Below are 27,227 nucleotides of genomic sequence, written 5' to 3'. Positions count from 1 at the left end.
AGGAAGGGGACAGCCATGGGAGGGGACAGGGACAGGGACATTCCGGGTGTGGCGGGGTGGGTAAAGGATGGCAGTGTCCCCTCCCCTGCTCCAGGTGTCCCCTCTCAGTGCCAGCCCCTCCCCGGCTCATGGGGACCCCCCAAAGGGCTCAGCAGAGTCTCCCAAGGTCAGGGTGACAACGCTGATGTCCCCAAGGGACCCCAACACATGGTGGGAGGTCTCTGATATGGGACCCCCAAGGTGCTCAGGGGAGTCACCAGGGTCACCAGGGCAGGGGTCTCTGTCCCTGAGGTCACCAGGGTCCTCAAGGTCACCAGGGTCACCAGGGTCACCAGGGTCACCAGGGCAGGGATCTCTCATTGAGGTCCCTGAGGTCACCAGGGTCCCTGAGGTCACCAGGGTCACCAGGGCAGGGGTCTCTCATCGAGGTCCCTGAGGTCACCAGGGTCACCAGGGCAGGGGTCTCTCATTGAGGTCCCTGAGGTCACCAGGGTCACCAGGGCAGGGGTCTCTCATCGAGGTCCCTGAGGTCACCAGGGTCCCCAAGGTCACCAGGGTCCCCAGGGCAGGTGTCTCTGACCCTGATGTCCCCAAGGTCACCCCAGGGCAGGGGTATCTGACACCAGGGGCCCCAGGGTAGGGGTCTCTCATTGAGGTCCCCAAGATCCCCGAAGTCCCCAGGGCAGGGGTCTCTGACCCTGATGTCCCCAGAGTCCCCCAGCACAGGAGTCTCTGTCCCTGAGGTCCCCACGTTCCCTCAACACAGGGGTCTCTGACCCTGATGTCCCCAAGGTCCCCAGCACAGAGTCTCTGACAAGGTCCCCAGGGTCCCCAGCACAGGGTCTCTGGCCCTGACATCCCCAAGGTCCCCCAGGGCAGGGATCTTCGACACCGATGTCCCCAGGGTCCCCCAACACAGGGCTCTGTGACACCGATGTCCCCAGGGTCCCCAACCCGGGGCAGGTCCCCGCCCGGAGCAGCCGCAGCTCCCAGGGAAGTGCCCGCACTTCGCCCCGCCCCGGCTGGGGACAGCAGGGCCACCGCTGGGGACAGCAGGGCCACCACTGGGGACAGCAGGGACACCACTGGCGACAGCTGGGACACCACTGGCGACAGCTGGGACACCGCTGGGGACAGCAGGGACACCACTGGGGACAGCAGGGCCACCGCTGGGGACAGCAGGGCCACCACTGGGACAGCAGGGCCACCGCTGGGGACAGCAGGGCCACCACTGGGGACTGCAGGGCCACCGCTGGGGACAGCAGGGACACCACTGGGACAGCAGGGCCACCGCTGGGGACTGCAGGGCCACCACTGGGACAGCAGGGCCACCGCTGGGACAGCGGGGCCACCGCTGGGGACAGCAGGGCCACCACTGGGGACTGCAGGGCCACCGCTGGGACAGCAGGGCCACCACGGGGGACTGCAGGGCCACCGCTGGGGACAGCAGGGCCACCACTGGGACAGCAGGGCCACCGCTGGGGACTGCAGGGCCACCACTGGGACAGCAGGGCCACCGCTGGGGACAGCAGGGCCACCGCTGGGGACAGTCCCCGTGCCCCCTGCTGGCACTGCCCGGGGGCTGCGGCACCGCCGGTCCCCAAAGCGTTGGGGACAAAGTGGCTTTTGTCCCCCGCCCCAACGCGGGCCAACGGGACCTGTTAAATAACAAGAGCGGCTCATCCGGAGCACAATTAAATACGGGGACAAGGGACAGTCCTTAAATTAAACACCGGGCGGGGCGGGGCGGGGCGGGGTCAGAGACACCGCGGGAACAGGGGCACCCCGGGGCTGCCCCCGGGACTCTCGGTGGCCGTGCCCGGGCTGGCAGCGCCGGGCGGGGCCGGCACAGGAACCGCCGGCCGGGCTTTGGTGGATTCCAAACTGCTGAGCCCCGAGTCCTTGTCGCGACAAGGCGCCGGCGTCCCCTGCAGCCCGCGGGGCTCTTTCCACTCGTTGAAATTGAGGTCCTTGAGGCCGCCGGGCACCACCACCGTGTGCCGGCGCCAGCTGCTCTTCCTGCGGCGGGTCTCCGGGGAGTGGGCGCGGCGCAGGCGGACCCCCATGTCATCGGCGGAGCCCCGCAGGTGCTGCCGGAGCTGTTCCCGCAGCGGGGCCCGCCCCGGGCTCCCCCAGCTCGGCTCGTCCCCGCCGCTGTCCCCAGCCTGTCGCGGCCGCCCCAGTTTCCTGCGGGCCAGCGTGTCGCACTGGATCAGGCGGTGCGAATTGAAGGACGGGCGGCCCAGGGGTGACTTGTCATCGTCGCCCGTCCCCTCCCCGGGCTGTCCCGGCCCCCGCGGGGCTCCCTCGCGGCTCTCCGTGTCCGTCTCCATGTGGCTGAGCTCGCTGCGCTCGTCATCCGCCTCCTCCCCGCGGCTCCCGGCCACCGAGTGCACCTCGGAGCACAGGCTGCGGTCCATGGTGGACAGCGTGGAGTAGCCGGACACGATGGAACGGGCGTCGGGCGCCGGTTCGGGGCCGGCCGAGCATTCCCGCTCGGTGCCGGTGGCGCGGGGGGCTCTGCCCGGGGTCACCGCGGGTCCCTCCCGCTGCTGCTGCCGGCCCGGGCTGTCCCTGCGCTCCGCGTCGTCGTCGGTGCTGCTCCCGACGCCCTCGGCCTCTCTCCTCTTCTTCCTCTTGCGGGCGGCGGCCGAGACGAAGGGGATGGCGAGGAGCTCCCGGTGCGGCGGCGCTTGGCGCGACGGCCACGAGCCCTGCGGGGACAGCGACAGCGGGGTCAGGGACAGGGACAGGGACAGAGGGGTCAGGGGTGGGGACAGGGACAGGGGGGTCAGGGACAGGGACAGGGACAGAGGGGTCAGGGGTGGGGACAGCGACAGGGGGGTCAGGGGTGGGGACAGCGACAGGGGGGTCAGGGACAGCGACAGGGGGGTCAGGGGTGGAGACAGGGATAGAGATGGGGATGGGGAACAGGGACAGGTATGAGGATGGAGGGGGCAGGGATGGGGATGGGACAGGGACAGACACAGGGATAGAGATGGGGATGGGGACAGGGATGGGGACGGGGATGGGGATGGGGATGGGGACGGGGACTGGAACAGGGACAGGGACAGGGACGGGGACAGGGACAGGGAGAGGGATGGGAATGGGGATGGGGACAGGGACAGGGACAGGGACAGGGACAGGGATGCGACAGGGATGGGACAGGGATGGGGATGGGGACGGGATGGGAATGGGGATGGGACAGGGACAGGGACAGAGACAGGGATGGGGACAGGGATACAGATAGGGATGGGGACGAGGACAGGGACAAGGATGGGGACAAGGATGGGGATGGGGGGACAGGGATAGGGAACAGAGACGGGGATAGGGATGGGAATGGGAACAGGGACAGGGATGGGGACGGGGACAGAGACAGGGATGCAGACAGGCCCAGGGCCAGGCTGAGTGTCCCCATCCCCACACCCCACCCTGGGACCCCTCTCACCTTGGGTTTGGCGGAGCCGCTGCGGGTCGAGCCTGGAAGGCAGAGGGGAGAGGGGAGGTTAGAGGGGTCCCCGGGGGTGGGGGGGATGTGCTGGGGAGGGGTCTGGGGTGGAGTTGGGGACACTGCTCCGATCCCCCAAAGCAGGACGGGGACACAGCGGGACTGTCACACCGGCTGGCCCCTGGCAGGGGGTGGCAGGAGGTGACAGCAGGGGCTCCGGTGGGGACAGGGGGCATTGCTCGCCTCACCCAGGCTGAGGAGTGGGGACAAAGGAGACACACAGCACACACAGCCAGGACACACAGCCAGGACCCCCGCGGTGGGACCCCAACCCCTCCCGTGGCCACAGGGGACAGAGGGGACAGGGACAGGGCGCTGTCACCGGGGTGGAGTGTGGGGAAGGGAGAGGGGACAGGGACAGGCCGAGGGGTTCCGGGGTATAGAGGGGACACAGAGGGGACACAGAGGGGCCACAGAGGGGACAGGCAGCCCTGGCCCTGCTGCTGCCACCGTGTGAAGGACAAGGACAGGACACAGACCCCTCTCCCGCCCCGCATGCCCAGGACAGGATTAGCAGCTGCTGACAACGAGAGAGGGGGAGGCAGAAAAAGGGGGTGCTGACCCTCCCAGGGCCTTTGGGACCCTCATACCCCAAAATTTGAGGGTTCTGGGACACCCTGCAGTGAGATGCCACCACAGGCACTGGCAGAAAATCAGAGTGAAAAGGATTTGGTGACATTGGGGACCCTGGGGACAGTGCCAGGCAGGACACAGGCCATGGGCATTGGCAGGACATCAGAGTGAAGAGGATTTGGTGGCACTGGGGACCCTGGGGACAGTGCCAAGCAGGACACAGGCCACAAGCACTGGCAGAAAATCAGAGTGAAAAGGATTTGGGGATCCTGTGGTGGCCTTGGGGACCCTGGGGACGGTGCCAGGCAGGACACAGGCCACAGGCATTGGCAGAAAATCAGAATAAAAAGGATTTGGGAATCCCCTGGTGGCCTTGGGGACTGTGGGGACAGTGCCAGGCAAGACATGGGCCACAGGCACTGGCAGAAAATCAGAGTGAAAAGGATTTGGGGCTCTCCTGGTGACCCTGGGGACAGTGCCAGGCAGGACACGGGCCATGGGCATTGGCAGAAAATCAGAGTGAAAATAATTTGGGGCTCCCCTGGTGACGTTGGGGACCCTGGGGACAGTGCCAGGCAGGACACAGACCACTAGGAGTAGAAAATCAGAGTCAGAAGGATTTGGGGCTCCCCTGGTGACATTGGGGACCCTGGGGACAGTGCCAGGCAGGACACAGGCCACAGGCACTGCCAGAAAATCAGAATGAAAGGATTTTGGGCTCCCCTGGTGACCTTGGGGACAGTGCCAGGCAGGACAGTGTCCCCTCCCTCCCTCTGCTCCCGCTCTCTCGAGGTCCCGCAGGGTTAGTGCTGAGCAATGCACCCGGGATCAGACTGTACCCGCTCTAGCTCTCGAGGAGATCCGCTGGAGGAGGAAGAGGAGGAGGAGGAGGAAGAGGACAGCACAGAGAAGTTCCAGGAAAGAACGGAAGAAATCAGTCCAAGTTTTCAAAAGGCTCCCCCGGTCTCCAGGTTGGGCAGTGAGGGGGTCCCGAGGGGCACCCAGAGGGACAAGGAGTGGCCACCAGAGAGGAGGGTGACAGGGACGGGGGGGCTCGTGGGGTATCCCCAGGGGTCGTTCCCATTTTTGGGGGAGAGGTGGGACTGGGATGTCCCAGCACAGCCACTGATTGCCCAGAGATGTGGGCAGGCCTCGGGGACAGAGATGTGGGGAGGGGACAGAGGGGCCAGCAGAGGAGGGGACAATGTCACAGATGCCACCCCCCCTCCCTCACCTGCGGCATCGCCGGGCGCCGCGGTCCTGCCGATGTTGGGCAGCAGGTACTCGATGTTTGGCACGGACTGAGCCTCCTTCTCATCCACAGGGGTCTGCAGGGGGGGAAAAAGGGGGTCAGGGGGCTGCCAAGAGCCCTCCGAGCTCCCAGCTGGGGGTCTGCACCCCCCTGACCCACAGTGAGACCCCCAGGACTCACCTTCTCGCCCTTGTTGTCCTCCTTGTCACTGAAGAACCAGTCTGACTGTGGGGGGGGACAGGAGAGGGGTCAGAGATCCATCCCCGTCCTTGGGGTGCAGATCCCGCCCTCCCCTGCCTGTTGGATCTAATTAGTATTAATAATTATTACTAATTATTAATAATTAGTTATTAGACGGGGTGGCCAAGAGCCTTTCCACGAGTTTTTTTATTCCATTATCAACCCTAGTGAAAGTAGATACACATAAAAGATGACAAAACTCAGGCCACAACAATGGCAGCTGAAGTTCCAAAGGCCTCTTAAAGAGTTTTTCAGGGTGATTTTACCCTGATAGTTATTTAGGCTGATTTTACCCTGATAGTTATTTAGGCTGATTTTAGCCTGATAGTTTTTTAGGCTGATGCTAAAAGCTTTTGTCCACTTCAGCCAGCCACTAAACACTACACCTACACCTCACAGCATACAATGGTTGCTTGTTCTATTTGTTGGGTTGGTTTTTTTTGCAGCTCAGAAACTTTCTGTGCTCCAAATATTTCAAAATTCAGCTGTTTCAAACCTCGATCTATTGCAAGCCCTCTGCTTTTTCAGCTCCTGTTGGAGCCCCGGGCACTGAGGATTTCAGGATTTCTGTGCTGACCCCCAAGCAAAGACTCCATTTGATGTGGAGCCGTGGGAGAGGCTTCCAAAATTGAGTGACAGCCCTGGGATTGTGGGGGTGTGGTTTGAATAGGAGTGTGTGATAGCACAGGGTGGAAAACTCAGAGTTTAAGGGTTTAGAATATAGTAATATATAAAATATATAATAAAGTAATATTAATATATAAATATTATATTTTAAAATATTATAAATATATAAATTATAAACATATAGACATATAAATATATAAATGTTATATATATATATAAATGTTATAAATATATAAATATTTTATAATTTAGAATATTTTAACGATTATAAATATATAATTAAAATATATAATAAAGTAATATATATAAAGCAAGATGGAGGATTTAGGGTGTAGGGTGAGTTCTTCTTTTTCACCTTCTCCTCCTCCATGCGTTTGGGTGGATTTTTGTAATTAGGAAAATTGCAAATAGAAAAATCTGCATTGCAGGCCATGGGCGGCCAGTTATTTGGTTAAAAATAAAAAAATAACTTCATAATAATAATTTCATACTAATAATTTTATAATTGGGCAGTTTGTGCTTAAAAGACCTTGGGAAGAGTGAGAGACACTTTGTTAGCCAGAACTCACAACTCGTGAGACCATAACATCAACAAGAATTAACAACATCTGAGTCCCAACACGAGAACAAATGTCCCTTGACCATTTAACCCCAGCTCTAACAGAAGAAAAGAAGATTAAAGACCCCAAAAATCCCCCACTCAGGGGTGCCACTCACGTGCTGGATGAGGGTCTCCACGATCTTGTAGCGGTCGGGCATGTGCGTCACCATGTCGGTCATGTTGTCCTCGGACGTCCTCACCAGCGTGGGCCCGAACACCAGCGCCAGGTTCCGGGGCTCCATCTGCCACCAGAGCAGTGTCAGAGCCCCAGCCCACCTCTGGGGGTGTCACCCTGATTTTTGGGGGTTTTTTTCAGCTTTCTGATGTTTGTTGTTTTGTACTTTTCTCACGCGTTGTTTTGTAGTTTTTTTCTCATGTAATGTGAATGAAAAGTGATGTTTGGGAAAAGTGCATGTTCCTTCCTGGGGGAAGGATAAATTGATGGGCTTCTGGTTTGGCCAGTGGGGTCAGAGAGGTGTCAACCTCATCTTCCAATCCCTGATCAAACTCCAAAAACTATTTAAACTCTAATCCCAAAATAAACTTTCTTCTTTTGCTCACACAACCTGACAGTGTGATTTTTGATTTTTTGTGTCTGTCTGGCGACACTGGGGGTCTTCAGGTGGGGCAGAAGATTCCCAGGATGAGGGGGGTCAGTACCTTGTTCTTCTCCGAGTGGTCAGCGATGGTCTTCAGGTGACCCACCAGGAATTTGAGGGTCTCGTAGTAGTGGCCTGGCAGGTCCCGAATCTGTGGGGAGGTATCGGGTCACTGTCCCTGTCCCCTCTGTCCCTCACTGTCCCCACCCAAGGGGGGCTCCAGAATGGTGTCCCCACCCCTGTCCCCTGTCCCCTGTCCTCTGTCCCATGTCCCATGTCCCCTGTCCCATGTCCCATGTCCCTACCAGCTTCCTCAGCGTCCTCATCCTCTCGCTGGCATCTTCAATCCGGTTGGCTTCGATGAAGTCGTTGTATTTATCTGAAATGGGGACAGGAGGGTGTCACAGCTGGGTGGAGGGGACAGGAGGGTGTCACAGCCGGGTGGAGGGGACAGGAGGGTGTCACAGCCGGGTGGAGGGGACAGGGCCACCCCTCCCCGAGTCAGGTGACACCCAGGTGAACCCGCTGGAGATACTGGGGAAGGGTCTCAGTGCTGGTCACACTGCGGGGCAAGGAGGGATAAGGACAGGTGGCCTTGGTGACACGGGGTCTGCATTGTCCCCCACTGCAGGTGGCTGTGTCACTGGGTTTGGGGACATGTCCCCAGTGCACGGGGATGGGGTTTGGGGCTCTGGTGGCCCCGGGGGACAGGGACTCACCATCAGTGAAGAGGGGCTCGGGCAGCTTTCGGAAGAAGGATTTCAAGAGGCTGCTGATGACGTTCAGGTCCTGCCACCGCTGCGGGGGACAGAAGAGGCTGCTCAGAGGGACAGCCGGGGACAGGACAGCGGGATGAAGTCCCCAAGGCAGGGACAGCCCCGGCGACAGGCAGGGAAAGTCCTGAGCCACCGAAGTGCCAGGGGACAGAAGTGACCCCAGGATGTCACCTACAGTGCCGGCGGCCACCGCCAGGCGGCGCCACCACCACAGGGAAGGGCACGGGGATGGAAACGGGGATGGGGGACAGGGACAGATGGGGACAGGGACAGTGGGGACAGGGATAACGGGGACAGGGATGGTGGGGACAGGGATGGCGGGGACAGCATAATGGGGACAGGGATGATGGGACAGGGACAGTGGGGACAGGGATGGTGGGACAGGGATGATGGGACAAGGAAAACGGGGACAGGGATGATGGGACAGGGACAGTGGGGGCAAGGATAGGCATGATAGGATAGGAGATAGGCATGATGGGGATAGAGATGATGATGGCGACAAGAATGATGACAGGAACAGGGATGATAACAAAGACTGGGATGATGACGGGAACAGGCATGATGGGAGCAGGGATGATGGGGACAAGGATGGGGACAGGAACATGGATGATAACAAAGACTGGGATGATGACAGGGACAAGGATGATGATGGGGACAAGAACAATGACAGGAACAGGGATGGTAGCAAGGACAGGCATGATCATGGGGACAAGGATGATGATGGGGACAGGAATGATGACAAGGACAAGAATGATGACAGGAACAGGGATGATAACAAAGACCGGGATGATGACGGGGACAGCCATGATGACACAGACCAGGAGAGCATTCCAGAGCCATGATAGGGACAAGGACCAGGATGGGGCCAGCTGTGGGGACAGCCACCTGCCCTGCCCTCACCTCGTCCTGCAGGTTGATCTCGGTGGCTCCCTTGTTGAGCTGCTCCTGCAGGCTGGACACCACGGCGTTGTTGCCGGGCACACGGTAGATGCCCATGTACTCCAGCCCCCGGTCCTCCACCACCTTGCAGCACGCCTCCACGATCAGGGGCACGTTCTGCAGGGGACAGGGACGGGCTCAGGGCGTGCCAGGGCTGTGCAGAGTCCCCGAGGGCCGGAGCTGGTGGCACGGCCGTACCTTGTTGTCCGGGGCGGGCTGACAATCCTCCAGCCTCACGCCGAAAGCGCGCGGGGCCGATTTCTTGTTCTTCTTCATGATGTTGATGCCCCACGGGGCTTTTTGGGAGCTGCTTTCATCTGGGGTGGGGGAAAAAAAACCAACACCAAGGGATCACTTGGGATAAGCAGGAAGAGCAGCCCCACAGGGATAAGATGGACACAAAGCACCCCGGGTTTGCTGTCCTGGGGTGTCCCAGGTACCTTTTGTGACAGCTGCATCCTGCCTGGGGGACCGGGGCGCGCTGGTTCCCGTCTGCTTCAGGAACTCGGCTCGGATCCCCAGCCCACGAGGGCCCTTGGGTGACGAGTCGGGCTTGGTGCCCGCAGGGCTGCAGGGAGAGCGGGGAGGGCTCAGGTGGGGCAGGGTCAGGGGCACAAAACCTCCCGGTGAACCAGCATCGCTCCCAGACTTCTCAGCCATCCTACAGAGACCCCCGGGGAGCACCGGGCTGCTCCAAACCCTGTTTAAAATGCTCAGTGCCACTTTGGCTGAGCCTGCGAGCCAAAGATTTTAGCCTTGATGGCAGCTGCTCATTTTTTTCCCAAGGAAAAAATTTCTCAAAAAAGTTTCTTCTCGAAGCAGTCTTGGCAAACAACTATCCTTTTTCTCAAAATAATCTTTCTCCAGGTGGTGTTTTTCTGGGTTTTTTTTTCTGTTCAGGATGCAAACCCAGGTCGTGGCAGTGAGAGCACCAAATCTTAACCACTAAGACCACCAGGGAAAGGCTGTTTTGAGAAATGACAGTTGTTTGCCGAGATCGTTTTGAGAAAAAACTTCCTTGAGAAATTTTTTCCTTGGGGAAAAAAGTTAGCAGCTGCCAGCAAGGCTAAAAATCTCTCAGGCCCACAGCTGAGCCCAGTGTAGGTGGCTCTTCCATCACCACCCTGTCCAGGGAGCTGCTGGCTTTGCTCTGTCACCGTCACCGTCACCCCAGGGTGACCAACGCCCCCGGGGGGTCTCGGTGCCCACCACCCCCGGTCCGTACCTCACTTTCCGGTAGTCGTTTAACTTCTTGCTGATAAGGGCTTGGCTGGCAAAACCGGGGTCCTGGGGAGGCAGAGAGAAGAGGGGAAGGGAGAGCTTGAGCAGCGCGTCCGCCGGACATCCCCCGGGCAAGTCCACGCTCTGCCGGGCGCCGCGCGGGGCCGCGGCTCCGGGCCAGGGCAGCACCAGGTCCCCGCTGCCCCGGGACAGCTGGAGGTCACTGCCCCACTGCTGTCCATCGCTCCAGGCCGTGGTGTGGGGTCAGAGCCGGACACAGGTGTGTCCTTCCTCACACTGAGCCATGCAGGCTCCACGGGCACGGAGCTGTCCCTGAGGGATGCTCCTGACAGCGCCGCAGCACCGATGTTTGCCCAGACAGCTACACGTGCTCCAGCCCCAGAACACTGTCTGATTCTGACCTGGAAGAACCATCCGGTTCTGATCCAGCTGAACCATCCGGTTCCAAACCAGCACCACCGTCTGGTTCTGACCCGGCAGAACCATCTGGTTCTGACCTGGCAACACCATCCAGTTCCAAACCAGCAGCACCGCCCAGTTCTGACCCAGCATCACTGTCTGGTTCTGACCCAGCAGGACCATCTGGTTCCGATCCAGCAGGACCATCCAGTTCCAACCACAGCAGCACCGTCAACGGCAGCACCATCCAGTTGTGACCCAACAGAACCATCAAGTTCCAACCCAGCAGCACCATCCACTTCCAAAACAACTCCACCATCCAGTTCTGACCCGGCAGAACCATCCAGTTCTGACCTGGCAGCACCATCTGGTTCCAAACCAGCAGCACCATCCAGTTCTGACCCAGGAGAACGATCCGGTTCTGACCCGGCAGTACCATCCAGTTCCAACTCGGTAGAACCATCAAGTTCCAACCCAGCAGAACGATCCAGTTCCAAAACAGCTCCACCATCCAGTTCTGACCCAGAAGAACCATCTGCCAGGTTATGAGACCCCCCTGGCAGGGTGTCATAATGTCAGGGACAGGCCACACCACGGCACAGTCACGTCACAACACAGCAAGGACATGTCACAGCCACATCACACCGTGGCAGGGACATCTAATGGTCATAAAGTCTCATAGCAAAGATCTTAAATGCTCATGTATTTGTTTTTGCTCTTTAGAAATGTTCTGAGCCGGCAGCACCGCCTGGTTCTGACCATGGCAGCACCATCTGGTTCTGACCCAGCAGAACCACCAAGTTGCAACCCAGCAAAAGCATCCCAGTTCCAAACCAGCACCACCGTCGGGTTCCGACCCGGCAGAACCATCTGGTTCTGACCCAGCAGCACCATCCAGTTCCAAACCAGCAGCACCAACCGGTTCTGACCTGGCAGCACTGTCCCCACTGAGCCCTCTGTGCCCACCGGGGCAGGGCTGTGCAACAGACAACCAGAACCTGCTCCAAGCCCAGTGCCACCACTGCCACCAAACCGAACCACACGGCACTGCAGCCGGCCCAGAGCCGGCACGGCATCCCAGGGATCCACTGCTGGAGCCGAGACCAGCCCCGGGGGCGGTTCTGTCCATCTGACACAGGGCTGTGCCCATCTCACACCGAGCTGTGCCCATCTCACACCAAGCTCTGCCCATCTCACACTGAGCTGTGTCCATCTCACAGTGGGCTTTGCCCATCTCACACTGAGCTGTGTCCATCTCACAGTGGGCTTTGCCCATCTCACACTGAGCTGTGTCCATCTCACAGTGGGCTTTGCCCATCTCACACTGAGCTGTGTCCATCTCACACTGAGCTCTGCCCATCTCACACCGAGCTCTGCCCATCTCACACCAGGCTCTGCCCATCTCACACCAGGCTGTGCCCATCTCACACTGAGCTCTGCCCATCTCACACCGAGCTCTGCCCATCTCACACCAGGCTCTGTCCATCTCACACCAGGCTGTGCCCATCTCACACTGAGCTCTGCCCATCTCACACTGAGCTCTGCCCATCTCACACCGAGCTGTGTCCATCTCACACCAGGCTCTGCCCATCTCACACCGAGCTGTGTCCATCTCACACCGGGCTCTGCCCATCTCACACCGGGCTCTGTCCATCTCACACTGAGCTCTACCCATCTCACACCGGGCTCTGCCCATCTCACACCGAGCTCTGCCCATCTCACACTGAGCTGTGCCCATCTCACACCAGGCTGTGCCCATCTCACACTGAGCTCTCCCCATCTCACACTGGGCTCTGCCCATCTCACACCGGGCTCTGCCCATCTCACACCAGAGCCACTCATCACAGCCCACGGCTGCCCAGGGAGGGCTCGGCCTCAGCACCACCACAAGGGCACCGTGCCTGGACATCTCTTCATGAACAGAACCACATCAAACCCTGGCAGAGCCACATCAAACCCCGGCAGAGCCATGTCAAACCCTGGCAGAGCCACATCAAACCCTGGCAGAGCCACATCAAACCCCGGCAGAGCTATGACAAACCCAGCACAGCCACGTCACACCAAGGCAGGGACAAGTCACACCAGGGCAGGGATGTGCCACACCATGGCAGAGCTGCATCAAACCACAGCAGAGCCACATCAAACCACACCACGGACAAGTCCCATGGCACAGCCACATCAAACCATGGCAGGGACAGGTCAAACCACGGCACAGCCACATCACACCGTGGTGGGGACACATCACACCATGGCACAGCCACATTGCCCCCCACCAAAGCCATGTCACACCATGGCTCAGCCACATCGCTCCACACTAAAGGCATGTCACACCATGGCACAGCCACGTCACACCATGGCAGGGACACATCCCACCTCATCAAAGCCATGCCACACCATGGCACAGCCATATCAGACCTCAGCAGAGCCAGGACACACCATGGCACAGCCATGTCACATCATGGCACAGCCACATCACATCATGGCAGAGCCACATCACATCATGGTGGGGACACATCCCACCCCACCAAAGCCATGCCACACTATGGCACAGCCACATTGTAACTCACCAAAGCCATGCCACACCATGGCACAGCCACATCACATCATGGGGGGACACATCCCACCCCACCAAAGCCATGCCACACTATGGCACAGCCATGTCAGACCTCACCAAAGCCATGGCACAGCCACATCAGACCTTGGCAGAGCTAGGACACACCATGGCACAGGCCATGTCACATCATGGCACAGCCACATTGCCCTGACCAAAGCCATGTCACACCACGACAGAGCCAGGACACACCATGGCACAGCCATGCCAGACCTCAGCAGAGCCAGGACACACCATGGCACAGCCACACTAGACCTCGGCAGAGCCACACTCCTACCAGACACCGACACAGCGGCTCCGGCGCCGGCCCCGCCTGCAGAGCCACGGCCCCTCCGCTGAGCATCCCACACACCCCCTGGCCCGGCCTGGGCCGCGGGACCACCACACTCTTCTTGGACACCACGAGCCCCCAACGCCCCCCTGGGAGCACGGCACGGGCCTGGCCGTGGCCTGGGGAAGCAGCACAAGGCAAAGAGCCGGAGAGAGCCGAGGCGGTTAGTGCCGGGAGAGCCAGAGGCAGCCAGGAGCCCCATGTGGCTCTCACCTCGCCCTCAGCCTTGCTGTTCTCCCTGATGACTTTGATCCAGGCCAGCATGTCTTCCCGATCCTCTGCCTGAAAGAGATATTCACAGAAGTCAGCGGTCGTCAGGCGGAAGACGTGCTTCCTCTTGGTCTCGCTGTAGGAGATGTCCACCAGGCACGCTTGGATGCTGATCGGCGGCTCCTCCTCACCTGGGGCCGGGGCGCAGGTCACCGCCTCCCGCCTGTCCTTGCACAGGTACAGCGAGTGGGTGCGCAGCACGGCGAAGACGCGCTTCCACTGCCGGATGCCTCCACCGACCTTCTGCGGGGAGAAGGGGATGGAGCGCCGGCCTCAGGGAAAGGCTCCCTCCCCTCTCCTCCATCCCTGACCCCCAGCCTACCTTCCCCTTTTTGGTGAGGATCTGCTTGCAGTGGAGCCAGCCCTCCTTCCTCACGGCGCTGAACGGCACGTCCGAGAGGTCGGAGGTTGAGTGTCTTTTGGAACGGGCGTCTTCCGATGTGCCCAGGCTGTCCAGAGACTGCGAGGGGACGGAGGGAGGTGTTGGGGTGAGAACCTATCGGCACCCCCAGAGAATCCCCCGCGTTGTTTTAGGGCAGCCCCCAGCCCAGCAGCACTCACCCCATCGGTGAAGAAGCTCCTCAGCATGCGGAGGCTGGGGACCCGGCTGGGCATCCTCCTGGGGGGAGAGCAGCCCCCGTCAGAGGGAGGGGGACACACCTGGGGAGGGCGGTGGGACAGGGGAAGGGTGTCCAACCCTACCTCAGGATCTTCCCCTCGTCCCGAAACGCGTTCAGACCATCGTCGCAGGACTTGGAGCGCTCGGTGGTGATGGCCAGCAGGTAGGAGGAGCGGCGGCCCGCCTTGATGCTGCCTGCGGTGGGGACAGGGGGCAAAACCCACCCTGCTCAGCCCGGGGGGCGCCGGGCAGGGCTCTGAGGTAGGGGGCTGTCCCTCTCCGAGCCTCCCAGGGCGGTTCCCCCTCCCCAGCACTTACTGCAGTCCTGGGAGTAGTGGCGGGACAGGGCGAAGGCGAAGGTGGGCGAGGCGGGGCTGGTGGCCACGGCGGGAGCCGAGTTCATGGCACTGGACACCACCGAGGAGGCCGGGACGTGCTTGGCCTTCAGGTCGATGCTGGGGCTGGTGGGTTCATCTGTGAGGAGCGTGGGCAGGGTTGGAGGGGGAGTTTGGGGCAGGGGAAGTCCCTGCTGGGACCCCCTCCCTACCCCGTAGCTTCTGGGTTTGGTGTCAGGGTTGGGCTGGGGACACGCTGACACCCCCAGGGGATGGTGGGGCATGAAGACCCTCACCCAGAGCAGCCCTGAGACCCCCGTCCCTGCTCCATCCCCTCCCTTCCCGTCACATCCCACCCAGTTCCCTCCCTGGGCAGAGCTGTGGATTCCTAAAATCATCTGGATCCTGGGCAGGGAGATCCCAGGGGAGACGGGGACAGGGACAGGGACAGGGACAGGGACAGGGACAGGGACAGGGACAGGGACAGGGACAGGACAGGGACAGGGACAGGGACAGGGACAGGGACAGGACAGGGACAGGGACAGGGACAGGGACAGGGACAGGAACACAGACAGGGACAGGGACAGGGACAGGGACAGGGACAGGGACAGGGACACGGACACGGACACGGACAGGGACAGGGACAGGGACATAGACAGGGACACGGACAGGGACACGGACATGGACAGGGACAGGGATATGGACAGGGACAGGGACGGGACAGGGACAGGGACAGGGATATGGACAGGGACAGGGACGGGACAGGGACAGGGACAGGGACGTGGATAGGAACAGGGACATGGACAGGGACAGGACAGGAACAGGGACAGGGACAGGGACAGGGACAGAGACATGGACAGGGACAGGACAGGGACAGGAACATGGACATGGACAGGGATATGGACAGGGACAGGAAGAGGGACAGGGACATGGATAGGGACAGGGACAGGGCTGTCCCCAGCTCAGAGCAGGGCAGGAGTGGGCAGGGCTGCAGGTCACACCAGTAAGGGGCACCAGCAGCTGGGCAGGGGGTGCAGGACCAGAGGGAGGGACGAGGGTGCTCAAACCCAAACCCTGGCACAGCACCACCCACCCTGGCCCTGCCTGGGGGCAGCAAATCCAGAGGGGTGTGGGGCACTGTGGGGTGAGGAGGGGTGCAAGACAGGACTCTGTGGGGTGTGGGACACTGCAGGACGCTGTGGGGTGTGGGACACTGTGGGGTGAAGAGGGGTGCAAGATGTTGTGGGGTGCAGGACTCTGTGGGGTGCAGGACACTGTGGGGTGCAGGACAGGACTCTGTGGAGTACAGGACAGGACTCTATGAGGTGTGGGACACTGCAGGACACCATGGGGTGCAGGACAGGACTCTGTGGGGTGTGGGACTCTGTGGGGTGCAGGACTCTGTGGGGTATGGGACACTGTGGGGTATGGGACACCGTGGGGTGCAGGACAGGACTCTGCGGGGTGTGGGACTCTGTGGGGTGTGGGATAGTGCAGGACAGGACACCATGGGGTGCAGGACAGGACACCGTGGGGTGTGGGGCACTGTGGGGTGCAGGACAGGACTCTGTGGGGTGCAGGACTCTGTGGGGTGCAGGACTCTGTGGGGTGCAGGACAGGACTCTGTGGGGTGTGGGACTCTGTGGGGTGTGGGATAGTGCAGGACAGGACACCGTGGGGTGCAGGACAGGACTCTGTGGGGTGCAGGACTCTGTGGGGCGCAGGACTCTGTGGGGTCCCAGGCATTGAGGGCACTGCCAGTGCAGCCCCATCCCATCTCCACTCAGGCCACAGACGGGCACTCTGCACTTCTGACCCCAAACGTGCCCTCCCCGCCACGGAACCTCCTAAACCCCAAACCCCAAACCCCAAACCCCAAAGCCCTCCCCGGACTCACCGATGAAAGGGATGGACGCCAGCGAATCCTCGGGGGCGGCCAGAGGCGCCACTCTCCGTCCCGGCCGCTCACTGCCCGGCCTGTCCCCTCTCCCCGCGGCCCCGCCGGCCTCACAAACATCCGTCTCCTTCACCCCCTCGGCGAACACGAAATTCATCTGTCTCAGCGGCGCGGGCACCTTGCGGCCCGTGGGCGGTTTCTGCCGCAGCACCACCTCCTCCCTCCTCTCCTCCGGCTGCTGCTGCTGCTGCTGCTCGCACCCCCGGCTCCCCTCGGGGGACGCGCCGCTCACCGCCGGGGCGGCCGCGGAGGGGGCGACAGGGCTGGCCCCGGTGTCCCTGAGCGGGGCCACGGCCCGCTGGGCGATGCTGAAGGTGGGCAGCCCCCCGAAGGCCGGGTCCCGGCAGGCCAGGGCGTGCAGCAGCCCCGTGCGGCGCTGGAAGGACGGGCTGTAGCTGCGGTAGCCGATATAACCCGAATCGTCCGCGCTCGGCAGGTTGGGCTGCGATGGGTGTTTTTGCACCGGTTCCCGCGAGGAGGAGGAGGAGGATGAGGAGGAAGCGGCGAAGGAGGCGGCTGGGATGGGCTGCACGGAGGAGGCCACGGCGGCCCTGCAGAGCCTTTCGGGCCAAGCGGAGCGCTCCGAGTGCGGCGAGAGCAGCGCGCTGGGCTCCAGCGCCTCCATGGAGCGGCCGTACCTGCCCAGGTAATGCTCGGAGCGGGCTCGGGGGGCCCAGCCCTCACGGCTGGCCTGCAGCAGGGTATCGTGCGAGGCGCTGTGCGGCCAAACCCGGCCGGGCGCGGGCCCGGAGCCGCCCAGGCGATCGTGGGACACGCTGCGGTAGCGGGGCATGGCGTGTCTGCGCTCCCCCGAGGAGCTGCGCCGCGGCTCCTGGCTGCAGAACCACCGCGACAGGGCCTGCTGGCACTCCTGGCGGCCGGGAACGCGCTGGGACCCCGACACGTCCCGGGGGGGCCTCCCGCTGGCCGAGAACCCCCCGAGTCCCTCCTTGAAGCCGCAGTGAGTCCGGTGCTCCGGGAGCGGCTTGGGGATGCCGTAGCAGGAGGCGGCGGCCGGGGACAGCCCGTAGCGGTCGGGAGCGGTGTTCGGGGAGCAGGAGGGGCGGGAGAAGGAGCCGGGGGGCCCCTGGGGGGCTGCGGGGCGCGGGGAAGGACCCCCGGGCTGCGGCTCCTCGGGGCGGTGAGCGGGGCTGCCCCCGGGGCCGGGGTCGCTGCGGGCGCCCAGCGGGGGCGAGGGGCCGGCGGGGGCCGGGCGGGGGGCGCGGGGCTCCGGCGGCGGGCCCGGGGCGGGCTCGGCTGGCCGGCCTTGGAAGGGGTAGGTTTTCCGTGGGTAGCAGATGGGAGGGGGCTCGGGGATGCTCTGAGCCCCCCCGGAGTAGGGCTCGTTGCCTTTCAGGTACGCGTCCTGGGAATAGGCCTGGGAATAGAGGAGGGGGACAGGGAGAGGGGACAGGGTGACAATCCTCCTCATTCCCTCTGTAGGGGTGGTCTCTGCATCCCCCAACCCCTGAGCGAACCTCCCGGGGGCTGGGCCGGGCTGGATGAAGACCCCTCACATCCACCTCGCTTTCCCACAGGGTGTCCCCGGCTCGGGGCAGCGCTGTCCCCTCCTGCTGTCCCCTCCTGCCGCTGTCCCCTCCTTCCTCTGTCCCCTCCTGCCGCTGTCCCCTCCTGCCGCTGTCCCCTCCCCTCCTTCCTCAAATCCCATCCCTGCGGGCCCGTCTCACTTTTCACACCCCCCTGACTCCACACCGGGGGATTCCCGAGCCTGGAGCAGGCGCACATGGGGACCCCAAAATAGGACAGGAGTTTTTCTCACAAGCAGTGGGGGGGGGACCCCAAAATCCATCGAAAATCCAAGCTGGGGTGGGAGGGGCATCAGGAGGAGCCCAGGTCACCCTGCCAGGGCCACTGTCACCCCCAGATGGTGGCACAGCCATGGCAGAGACACTTGGGGGGTCCTGGATAAGCCAGACCCCAAAACTTGGGATTATCACCCCAAAATCACAGGGGCCACATCTCCCCTTGTTCCTGCCCCAGTGCCCCCAGTTCTGCACCCATTGCTCCTCCACGGTGGAGCCCTGTCCCCAAGTGTCCCCGAGTGTCCCCAAGTGTCCCCGAGTGTCCCCAAGTGTCCCCAGGAGTCCCCAAAAGTGTCCCCAAGGCAAACTCACCAGCTGGAGGATGTCCTCGTCCTTGGGCATGATGGAGAGCTCCAGCACATCGTCACTGGGGACAGGGGACAGAGGGGTCAGGCTGGACAGGGACTGTCCCCACCTGTCCCCAAGTCACACCTGGCTGGATCCCCCACGAGACAAACGTCCCTGTCCCCACGTGGTGGTGACAGCACGTTGTTTCCTGTCCCCTGAGTGCCTCAGGGCCTCTGTCATGGCAGTGACACCCAGAGGGGACAGAGCCTGCCGTGACGTGTCCCCAGCCTGTCACCCCCATCCCGGGCAGGGACACTCACCTGTTCTGGATCAGGGCGATCACCTGTGAGTAGGTTTTCCCGATGATGCTCTCCCCGTTCACCTTGACCAGGCGGTCCCCTGCAGAGCCAGGGGAGGGGACAGTGTCACACAGTGTCACCACCGGGCGGTGGTGACACCTGGATGTCCCCACGGTCACTCAGGGCAGGGTTTGAGCAAAGGGAGCAATGAGGAGACCCCAAACCCAGCAGAGCCCCCAGAGACCCCAAAGCTGCTCTGAGCACCAGAGTTCCTCCCAGGACCAGAGAGAAGAGGGAGGAAAGAGCAGGAACACCAGGAAAAAAGAGCAAGAGAAGCCAGAAATTAATAATAATAAGGCATAATAAATATAATATAAATATATATATTATATTATATTTATATTATAAATAAATAAATAATATCATATAATATCTATATATATTATATGTATATTTTTATATTATGCTATATATGTAATATTGTATAATATATAATTATATATAATTATTATATATTAATATAATGTATATAATATAATATTATATTATATATATACACTATATATACAATATATATTGTATATGATATTATATATGTTATATTGTATATTATAATAATTATAATTATTATATAATATAATTATATATTATATAAAACAAATATTATATTATATTGTATTATATTATATTATGTTATATTATATTATATTATATTATATTATATTATATTATATTATATTATATTATATTATATTATATTATATTACATTATATTACATTATATTGTATTATATTATACTATATTATACTATATTATACAATATAGTATAATATAATATAATATAATATAATATAATATAATATAATATAGTATAATATAATATTTGTATTGTAATAATAATAGTAATAATAATAATAAATAAGGCAGAGGAGGTGGAGCATTCCCGGGATCCCCCCCGGCCCCGCTCACCCGTTCTCAGCCCCGCCTGATGCGCCGGCCCGTCCTCCCGCACGTTCTTCACGAAGATCGTGTCCATGGGCTCCAGGCGGCTCCGGGGGGGCCCTGCTCCGTGGGGACAGACAGCGGGCTGTCACCGCGGCCAGCCAGGGATGTCACCTCCTGTCCTCTCCTTCCCCAGACCCCCGCCAGCCCAACCGGGGCTTCTCCCAGACCCCAAACCCCACCAGGGACCCCAAACCCCACCGGGGACCCCAAATCCACCGGGAGCGAGGCCCAGGTCCCCCCAGCCCTGCTGGGTTTGTCACCGGCTGCCCGTGTCACCGCTCCCGGCCCCGATCCGTTCTGACACCTTCACATTGGCTCATGTCACCCCTGAGCCTCCGGGAGGGGACAGCAGGGCCGCACCTCCCTGTCCCCAAACACCCTGGGGGCCCCTCGGGCTGTGACAGCAGCTCCCCCGGGGTGGGAGGGTTGGGGACACCGGTGTCAAAGGTCACCAAGCTGCCACCAAAGCTCCCCCAGGGCAGAGTTTGGGGACACCGGTGTCAAAGGTCACCAGGCTGCCACCAAAGCTCCCCCAGGGCAGGGGGGTTTGGGGACATCAGTGCCAAGGGTCACCAAGCTGCCACCAAAGCTCCCCCAGGGCAGAGGGGTTTGGGGACATCAGTGCCAAGGGTCACCAAACTGCCACCAAAGCTTCACCACTGGGTGATATTTATGGTTGTGGTGACAAAGCAACACCCTCTGTAAAGCCCCGTGTCCTCCCCCTGTGTCACCCGCCCTGTGCCACCCTGTGTCACCCCCCTGTGCCACCCTGTGTCACTGTCCCCAGGTCCTCAGTGTCCTCACCTGCTCGGTTCCCATTCTCTTCCTCCTGCCAAAAAAAAATAAAAAACAATGAGAAAAGCATTGATTTGGTGGCGGGGACGTGACCAGGGGACAGGAGGGGACCGGAGCGGGGGGTGGCATCGCACCCTTCACCCCAGGCCACCCACCCCGGCCGGGGAGAGCCCGACCAACCCCCTGTCCTGGGTTTCCAGGGGTGGGATCCATCCCATGGTGGGTGAATCCTCATCCCTGCCCATCCCTGCCCATCCCTGCCCATCCCTGCCCATCCCTGCAGCCTCCCAGGGCACTGATGTGTCCAGTGAGGTGGGAATTGTGTCAAATCTCTGCTTTTTTAGCCCAAAACCCCCTCGGGGGACCCCCCAGCAGAGCAGCGCTGCCCAGGCGGGGGTGCCAGGCTGGGGTGAGGCACAGGGTGGGACTCACATTCCCCTCCCAAGGCACCTGGAAACGGGAATTTGGGAATTTTCACTCCAGCGGTGCCAGATTTTTCCACGCCGGGCTGAGAGCACAGGCCTGGCCACAACCTCCGGCCGGTGGGGACACAGCCCTGGTGTCCCCAAGGTCCCCCCGGGGTGCCAGGAGGGGACCGGCCTCCACCCCGGTGCCACGGGCAGACATTCCCAGCCCGCCAGCGGCACCAGCGCAGGAAAATCCACATTCCACCGCCCTCAACGGGGCCGCGGCCAGACCTGGGGCCACCGAGAGCCCCCGAGGGCACGGACTCATCCTCCCCTCCCTGCCCGTCCTCGCCCTGCGGCACCCCCAGAGCCCTGCCCGGCCCCGGGGCCATCCCGGCGGCTCCCTGGGCTCTCCTCCCCTCCCTGCTGAGTCAACCCCACCGAAACTCGGCCCCCGGAGCTGGCGGGGTGCCGCTCCCCGGGGTGCCGGTGCTGCTGGGCCGGCCCCACCGCGCCCTGCCCTGGGAGCCGTTCCCAGCCTCTTCCCAAGAGCATCTCCCAGCTCCCGGCGTTGATCCTGCTCCTCCTTCCCGGCTGTTCCCGCCCGTTCAGGTGCCCAGAAGGGCAGGATCAATTTTTTAAATTTTTTTTTTTCCTTTTTCCCTCTCTTGGAGCTCCTTGGAGGAGGTTCAGGACGTTTCCCATGACAAAATCTCGCCGCGTTTCCCGGCGCAGGAAAGGCAGGAAGGGGTTGGAGAGGCGGGATGAGGAGCCTGGGTGGGGAAAAGCGGCGGGGCCGGAGGATGGAGAGCCGGGGGGGATTCCGGAGAGCTCGGTTCCCCCCCACCCTGTGAGTCACTTCCCCGGCTGCCAGCGGGGCCCTGGGGCAGCTGTGGAGCTCCAGGGGTGATCCAGGGATGCGCCCGGCCTGGAGCAGGGAATGGGATCTCCGGGCTCTCCTCTCATCAGCCACAGGAAATGGGGAGAGGAGCGGGGTCTGAATGCCAGGAGCTTGAGCTGGCTCATCCCTCGGGGTGTGGAGAGCTCTCCATCCACGCTGGAAACGGCTGCTTCTCTCTGTGCCCCTGAGGGGATCTCTCCATCCCTGAAGGGATCTCTCGGTCCCTGATAGATCTCTCCATCCTTAATGGGATCTCTCCATCCCTGATGGGATCTTTCCATCCCCAATGGAATCTCTCCATCTCCAGTGAGATCTCTCCATCCCTGAGGGGATTTCTCCATCCCTGAGGGGATCTCTCCATCCTTCATGGGATCTCTCCATTCTCAATGGGACCTCTCCATCCCTGATGGGATCTCTCCATCCCTGAGGGGATCTCTCCATCCACACTGGGATCTTTCCATCCCTGATGGGATTTCTCCATCCCCAATGGGATCTCTCCATCCCTGGTGGGATCTCTCCATCCTTGATGGGATCTTTCCATCTTTGAGGGGATCTCTCCATCCTCGATGGGATCTCTCCATCCCTGAGGGGATCTCTCCATCCCTGATGGGATTTCTCCATCCTCAATGGGATCTCTCCATCCTCGAGGGGAAAGGCCCTGCCTGGGTCGGGCCTCAGAGGTGCCAAGCCAGGGCTGTGTCCTCCCAAAAGACGTCACACGGATGGGGGTGACCAAAACACAGATCCCAGGGCAGATCCCGCTGGAAAATCCAGGAATCCGGGAGCCAAAACTCCACCAAAGCTCAGGGGCTCTGAGGTGCCTTTTCCTGCCGTTCCCAGCGACGCTGCAGCCGTTGTCTGGAGCTGAAGGATTCCCTCAAACAATCCCACACCCCAAACCGCTCTGGGATATCTCAGCTTGCCCAGAGCTCATCTTCCAGCAGCTCCACAGGGGTGGGATCACCACGAATCCCCAGGAATCCCAACAAAGCAGGTGAAGGACGCTGCACTCCTCACCTCCCAGCCCACCCTCAGCCCAAACAGGATCATCCTTCATCCATCCAACCTCTTCCCAGCCCATTCCCGGGTGGATCCCGGCCCTACCTTGGCCGAGTGCACGGCCGATTCCGGGGGGTACACGATGAAATGCCGCAGGGTGAAGCCAAAACCTCCCTGGGAGCTTTTCCGCAGCGCCACCGTCTTGGGGCCCACCCAGGGGAAGGATCCCCCCTCCGGGGGTGCGTTGGCATTCGGGGACGCCCCATCTCTCCGGCCCGGCGTCGGCTGTGGGGACAAGGACAAAGTGTCACCTCCATGTGCCCGCCCTGAGCCCTGGGGTGGGGGCTGAGCTCTGCCCAAAAAGCTGCTCCATTCCCAAATTCACCCCTCCATTCCCAAAAGTTTGTCCTCATTCCCAAACTCATCACCACCCCCCATTCCCAAACTCAGCCCCCATTCCTGAACTCGCCCCCTCATCCCTAATCCCAACCCCTCCACCAGCAAATTCCAGCCCCCCCCCTTGACTCCTCCTGTGGGAAGGAGATGAATGGAAAGGAAATCAAAATAAATGAGAATAAAAGAGCTGTGCCTGGGGCTCTGGATGGGACCCAGGAGGGGAGATGAGGGGACGGGATGTGGCACTTGGGGACAAAAGGTCCCTTCTGACGATGCCACAGCAATAACCCTGGGCAAAGCCGGAAAGAGGGGCCGGGGAGGTGGTGGGATGAGTGAGGCTTCCCAAAACGGGACAGGGAGCTGGCAGAGCCTTGGGGTCTGGCAGGGGACACCGCCCAGAGCAGCCAAAGGGATGTGGCTCCATCCCACAGCTCCCAGGGATGTGCTGGGAGAGGGAACAGGGCTGTGGGGAAGGTGGAGCAGCCACGGGCACCTCTCCTGGCGTCAAGGTTGGAGAAACAACCCTGGGATGTGCCAACACCTGGGATGAGTTCGGGAGGGCCCAGCACTGCCCCAGTGGCTGCACATCTGGCAGCACATCTGGCTGGGCCCAGGGGAGCAGAGGGAACTGCCTGATGTCCTGGCACACCCCCGCTCTGCCAAAATTCTGGGAGAAATCAGGAAATCTGGGAGCAGGAGGGACAGGCAGGGATCACCCTGCCCGAGCTCCCGGCCCCTTTCCCCGCTGCAGCAGCCGCAGTCGGGCCGCGCTGGGATGAGGGTGTTAAAATTCAGGGGCTGTCTGGGTGGACGGGGCAGCGGGGAGGGGACAAGGGACACAAAGGGACAAGGCACAAAAAGCCTTTGTTGTGTGCCTGTGCTGAGTGAGCCTTTTCCCTTTTCGCTGCCGGCGCTGGGGACAGCAGGGCCCGGGCTGTGTCCCCTTGTCCCGCACGTCCCACACGGGGTGACCACGGCGGTCTTGTGTCCCCTCTGTGTCCCCACGCTGAGGACACACCTCTGACACAGCACTGCCCCCCTCACCTTCCCCAATCCCCCCAAAAAAACCCCCCACAGAACCCCAAAAACCACCAGAGGCGCAAAAACCCCGCTGCCAACACCACAACCCTAAACCCCAAGGGATAACCCCAAACCCCAAGGGATAACCCCAAACCCCAAGGGATAACCCCAACCCCAGCTGGCAACAGGCCCCCCCCGATCCCTCCCTGTGTCCCCCCGAGGGGCCGGGGGAACATCCCGGCGGCGCCCGGGCCCATCTGCGCCCTCCTCCCTCCATTGTGTCGGCCGGATTATTTTTAAGCTGACAGCTGAATGTGCCCCGCTGATTTTAACCGGCACGGACAGGCCCGGGAGAGGGAAGGAAGGGCTCGGCAATGGCTGCAGACACCGGCGGCAGCTCCGGCCCGCGGGGACAGGGATGTGTCACCGTGTCACAGCAGTGACAGCGGCGCGGGGACGCGTCCTCAGGTGTGAGGTGACGGTGGGAGTGATCCTGCCTGCTGTGCCTCAGTTTCCCCCGCCACCGCTCGGGTTTTTGGGGTTTCAAAGGTTCCCCTTGTTGTGGCCTTGGGCACCCACCCGGTGCTGGGTGAGATGCTCCCGCTGGTGACACCCAGTTTGTCACCTCAGTTTGTCCTCAGAGCCTTGTCCCGAATTTCTGGCGCGGTTTTAACCTCGCCCTGGTGGCTCCACCAGCTGAGTCCTCACCCCAGCATTCCCAAAGCCCCATCCCACCCTCTGTGACATCCAGACCCCCCCAGGCTGGGTCACCCCCATTCCTGTGAGCTCCCCCAGCCCCCCAGCGCAGCTGTCACCACGTCCCCCATGTCACCGAGGTTGGGGACACGGTGGGGACAGGTATCTCCTGCCCTGCAGAACAAAGGAGCCTCGTCCCCACATCCTGGGGCACAGGGCTTGCCCCCTCCCCAGCAGGAGCAGGATTTAGGGGCCGGACCCCGATCCCAGCCCTGCCTGGGGGACAGAGGGGACCAAGGGGACACACCGCCCCCTCCCCTCTGTGACAGCCACCCCACCCTCCCTCCCGGGACCCTCCCCAGCCTCCCAAATTTTCCCTGGCACCCCCCAGGCGCTCCACCCTCCTCCTCCTCCTCCCCTGGGCTCTCACCCGGCGGCTCCGCTCAGTTCTCAGCCCGCGGGCTCCGGGGGGCGGCCGGGGGTCGCGGTGGGGCCCGGGGGCGGCGGCGTGGCGGCGCAGGCTGCTCAGCCAGATGCATCGAGGCTCCGGAGAGCTGCAATCCACCCCCACCGGCCGCTCCAGGCGCCAGCCCCTCCCGGAGCGCTCCACGCTCCACAACCTTTTGGGGCTGGGGGCCGGGGGGGGCCGGCAGGGACCCCGCCGAGACCCCCGGGCAGCCCCTCCGGAGCTCTCCTCCACCATCCCGGCCTTCAGGGGCTCTCGGCTCGGCTCGGGACCTCCATGGGGGTCTCAGCCGCCTCCCCAAGGGTGGGCGGGGGGCGATGAGCGGAGCTGGCGGAGCTGCCTCAGCTCCTGTCGCTGCTGGATCCGTGTCCCCCCGCCCGGCCACCCCCCGAGGGAGGGAGGGATGGAAAAGAGGAGGGAGGGATGGATGGAAGGATGGACGGAGGGACGGCCCGGCTGCGGCTCCAGCTGCTGGCAGGGATCAGTGCCCAGCCCACCGCCCCCGGCCAGACCCCCGCCCCCAGCCCCCCCCCCTCCCCAGCCTCCCCAGCGGGGTTACTTCGCCAGGACTTTCCCTTTTTTTTTTTTTCTTTTTCTTTTTTTTTTTTTTTTTTTTTTCTTTTTTTTTTTTTTTTTTTCTTCTTCTTTTTTTTTTTTTCTTTTTTTTCTTTTTTTTCCAATCCGCCTCCTTCTTCCTTCCATCACCCCGGGCAGCATCCCACCCTCCCCGCTTCCTCCTCTCCCTCCTCCCCGGCCCCTTCCTTCCTTCCTTCCCGCAGGGCACCGGGCGATGCCGGGGACACGGAGCGCGGGGACATCCTCGCCGCTTTGTCACCCTCTGCCACCGCCGGGGCTGTGCCAGGGGAGAGCTGGGGGGACCCCAGGGCCCCTCGGTGTCTCCAGAGACAGACACAGCACCTCCGGCCCCTCTCAGTGCCAAAACTGCCATTTTCTGCCAGCTGGAAATTCCAATTCCCAGCTGGAATTAAACCAATTAACCCCCCTCCCCTCCTCACTTCTCATTCTGGGGATCCCCAGGAGTGGCGGGTCCCCTGTTGTCCCCCCAGGCACAGCGCCACCCCCCCTGACAGCGCTGGTGACACTTGGGACAACAAATCCCCTTCCCCTGAGCCGTGTCTCCCAATGGCAGCCAAAAAATTTGGGAGGAAAAAGGGAAAGAGCGGCACCTCGGGGAGCCCCCGGCACAGGTCGGGCTGGCAGAGTCCCCTGGCTGTCCCCTCCCGCTCTGCCC

General features: G+C 61.1%; 1 protein-coding gene across 1 annotated transcript; it reads right to left on the bottom strand.

The window, feature by feature from the left end:
• Nucleotides 1-1,571: 1,571 nt before the first annotated feature.
• On the bottom strand, nucleotides 1,572-26,212 carry ARHGAP23 (Rho GTPase activating protein 23; the record flags this gene model as incomplete). Its single annotated transcript, XM_083877661.1, has 24 exons — nucleotides 1,572-2,714; nucleotides 3,449-3,480; nucleotides 5,316-5,409; nucleotides 5,514-5,558; nucleotides 6,918-7,043; nucleotides 7,462-7,551; nucleotides 7,706-7,779; nucleotides 8,120-8,198; nucleotides 9,077-9,232; nucleotides 9,314-9,432; nucleotides 9,556-9,683; nucleotides 10,341-10,402; nucleotides 13,912-14,211; nucleotides 14,291-14,428; nucleotides 14,530-14,587; nucleotides 14,671-14,782; nucleotides 14,906-15,061; nucleotides 16,820-18,257; nucleotides 19,015-19,069; nucleotides 19,311-19,389; nucleotides 20,260-20,352; nucleotides 21,100-21,124; nucleotides 23,503-23,682; nucleotides 25,940-26,212. 24 exons carry the CDS (start codon nucleotides 26,210-26,212, stop codon nucleotides 1,758-1,760), a joined length of 4,869 nt encoding a protein of 1,622 aa, XP_083733787.1. The 3' UTR covers nucleotides 1,572-1,757.
• Between the last annotated feature and the right edge of the window lie 1,015 nt (nucleotides 26,213-27,227).

This window comes from Zosterops lateralis (assembly GCF_965231275.1).
Source record: "Zosterops lateralis genome assembly, chromosome: 24".
Classification (NCBI taxonomy): domain Eukaryota; kingdom Metazoa; phylum Chordata; class Aves; order Passeriformes; family Zosteropidae; genus Zosterops; species Zosterops lateralis.
This window is presented reverse-complemented; position numbering and strand designations above follow the sequence as displayed.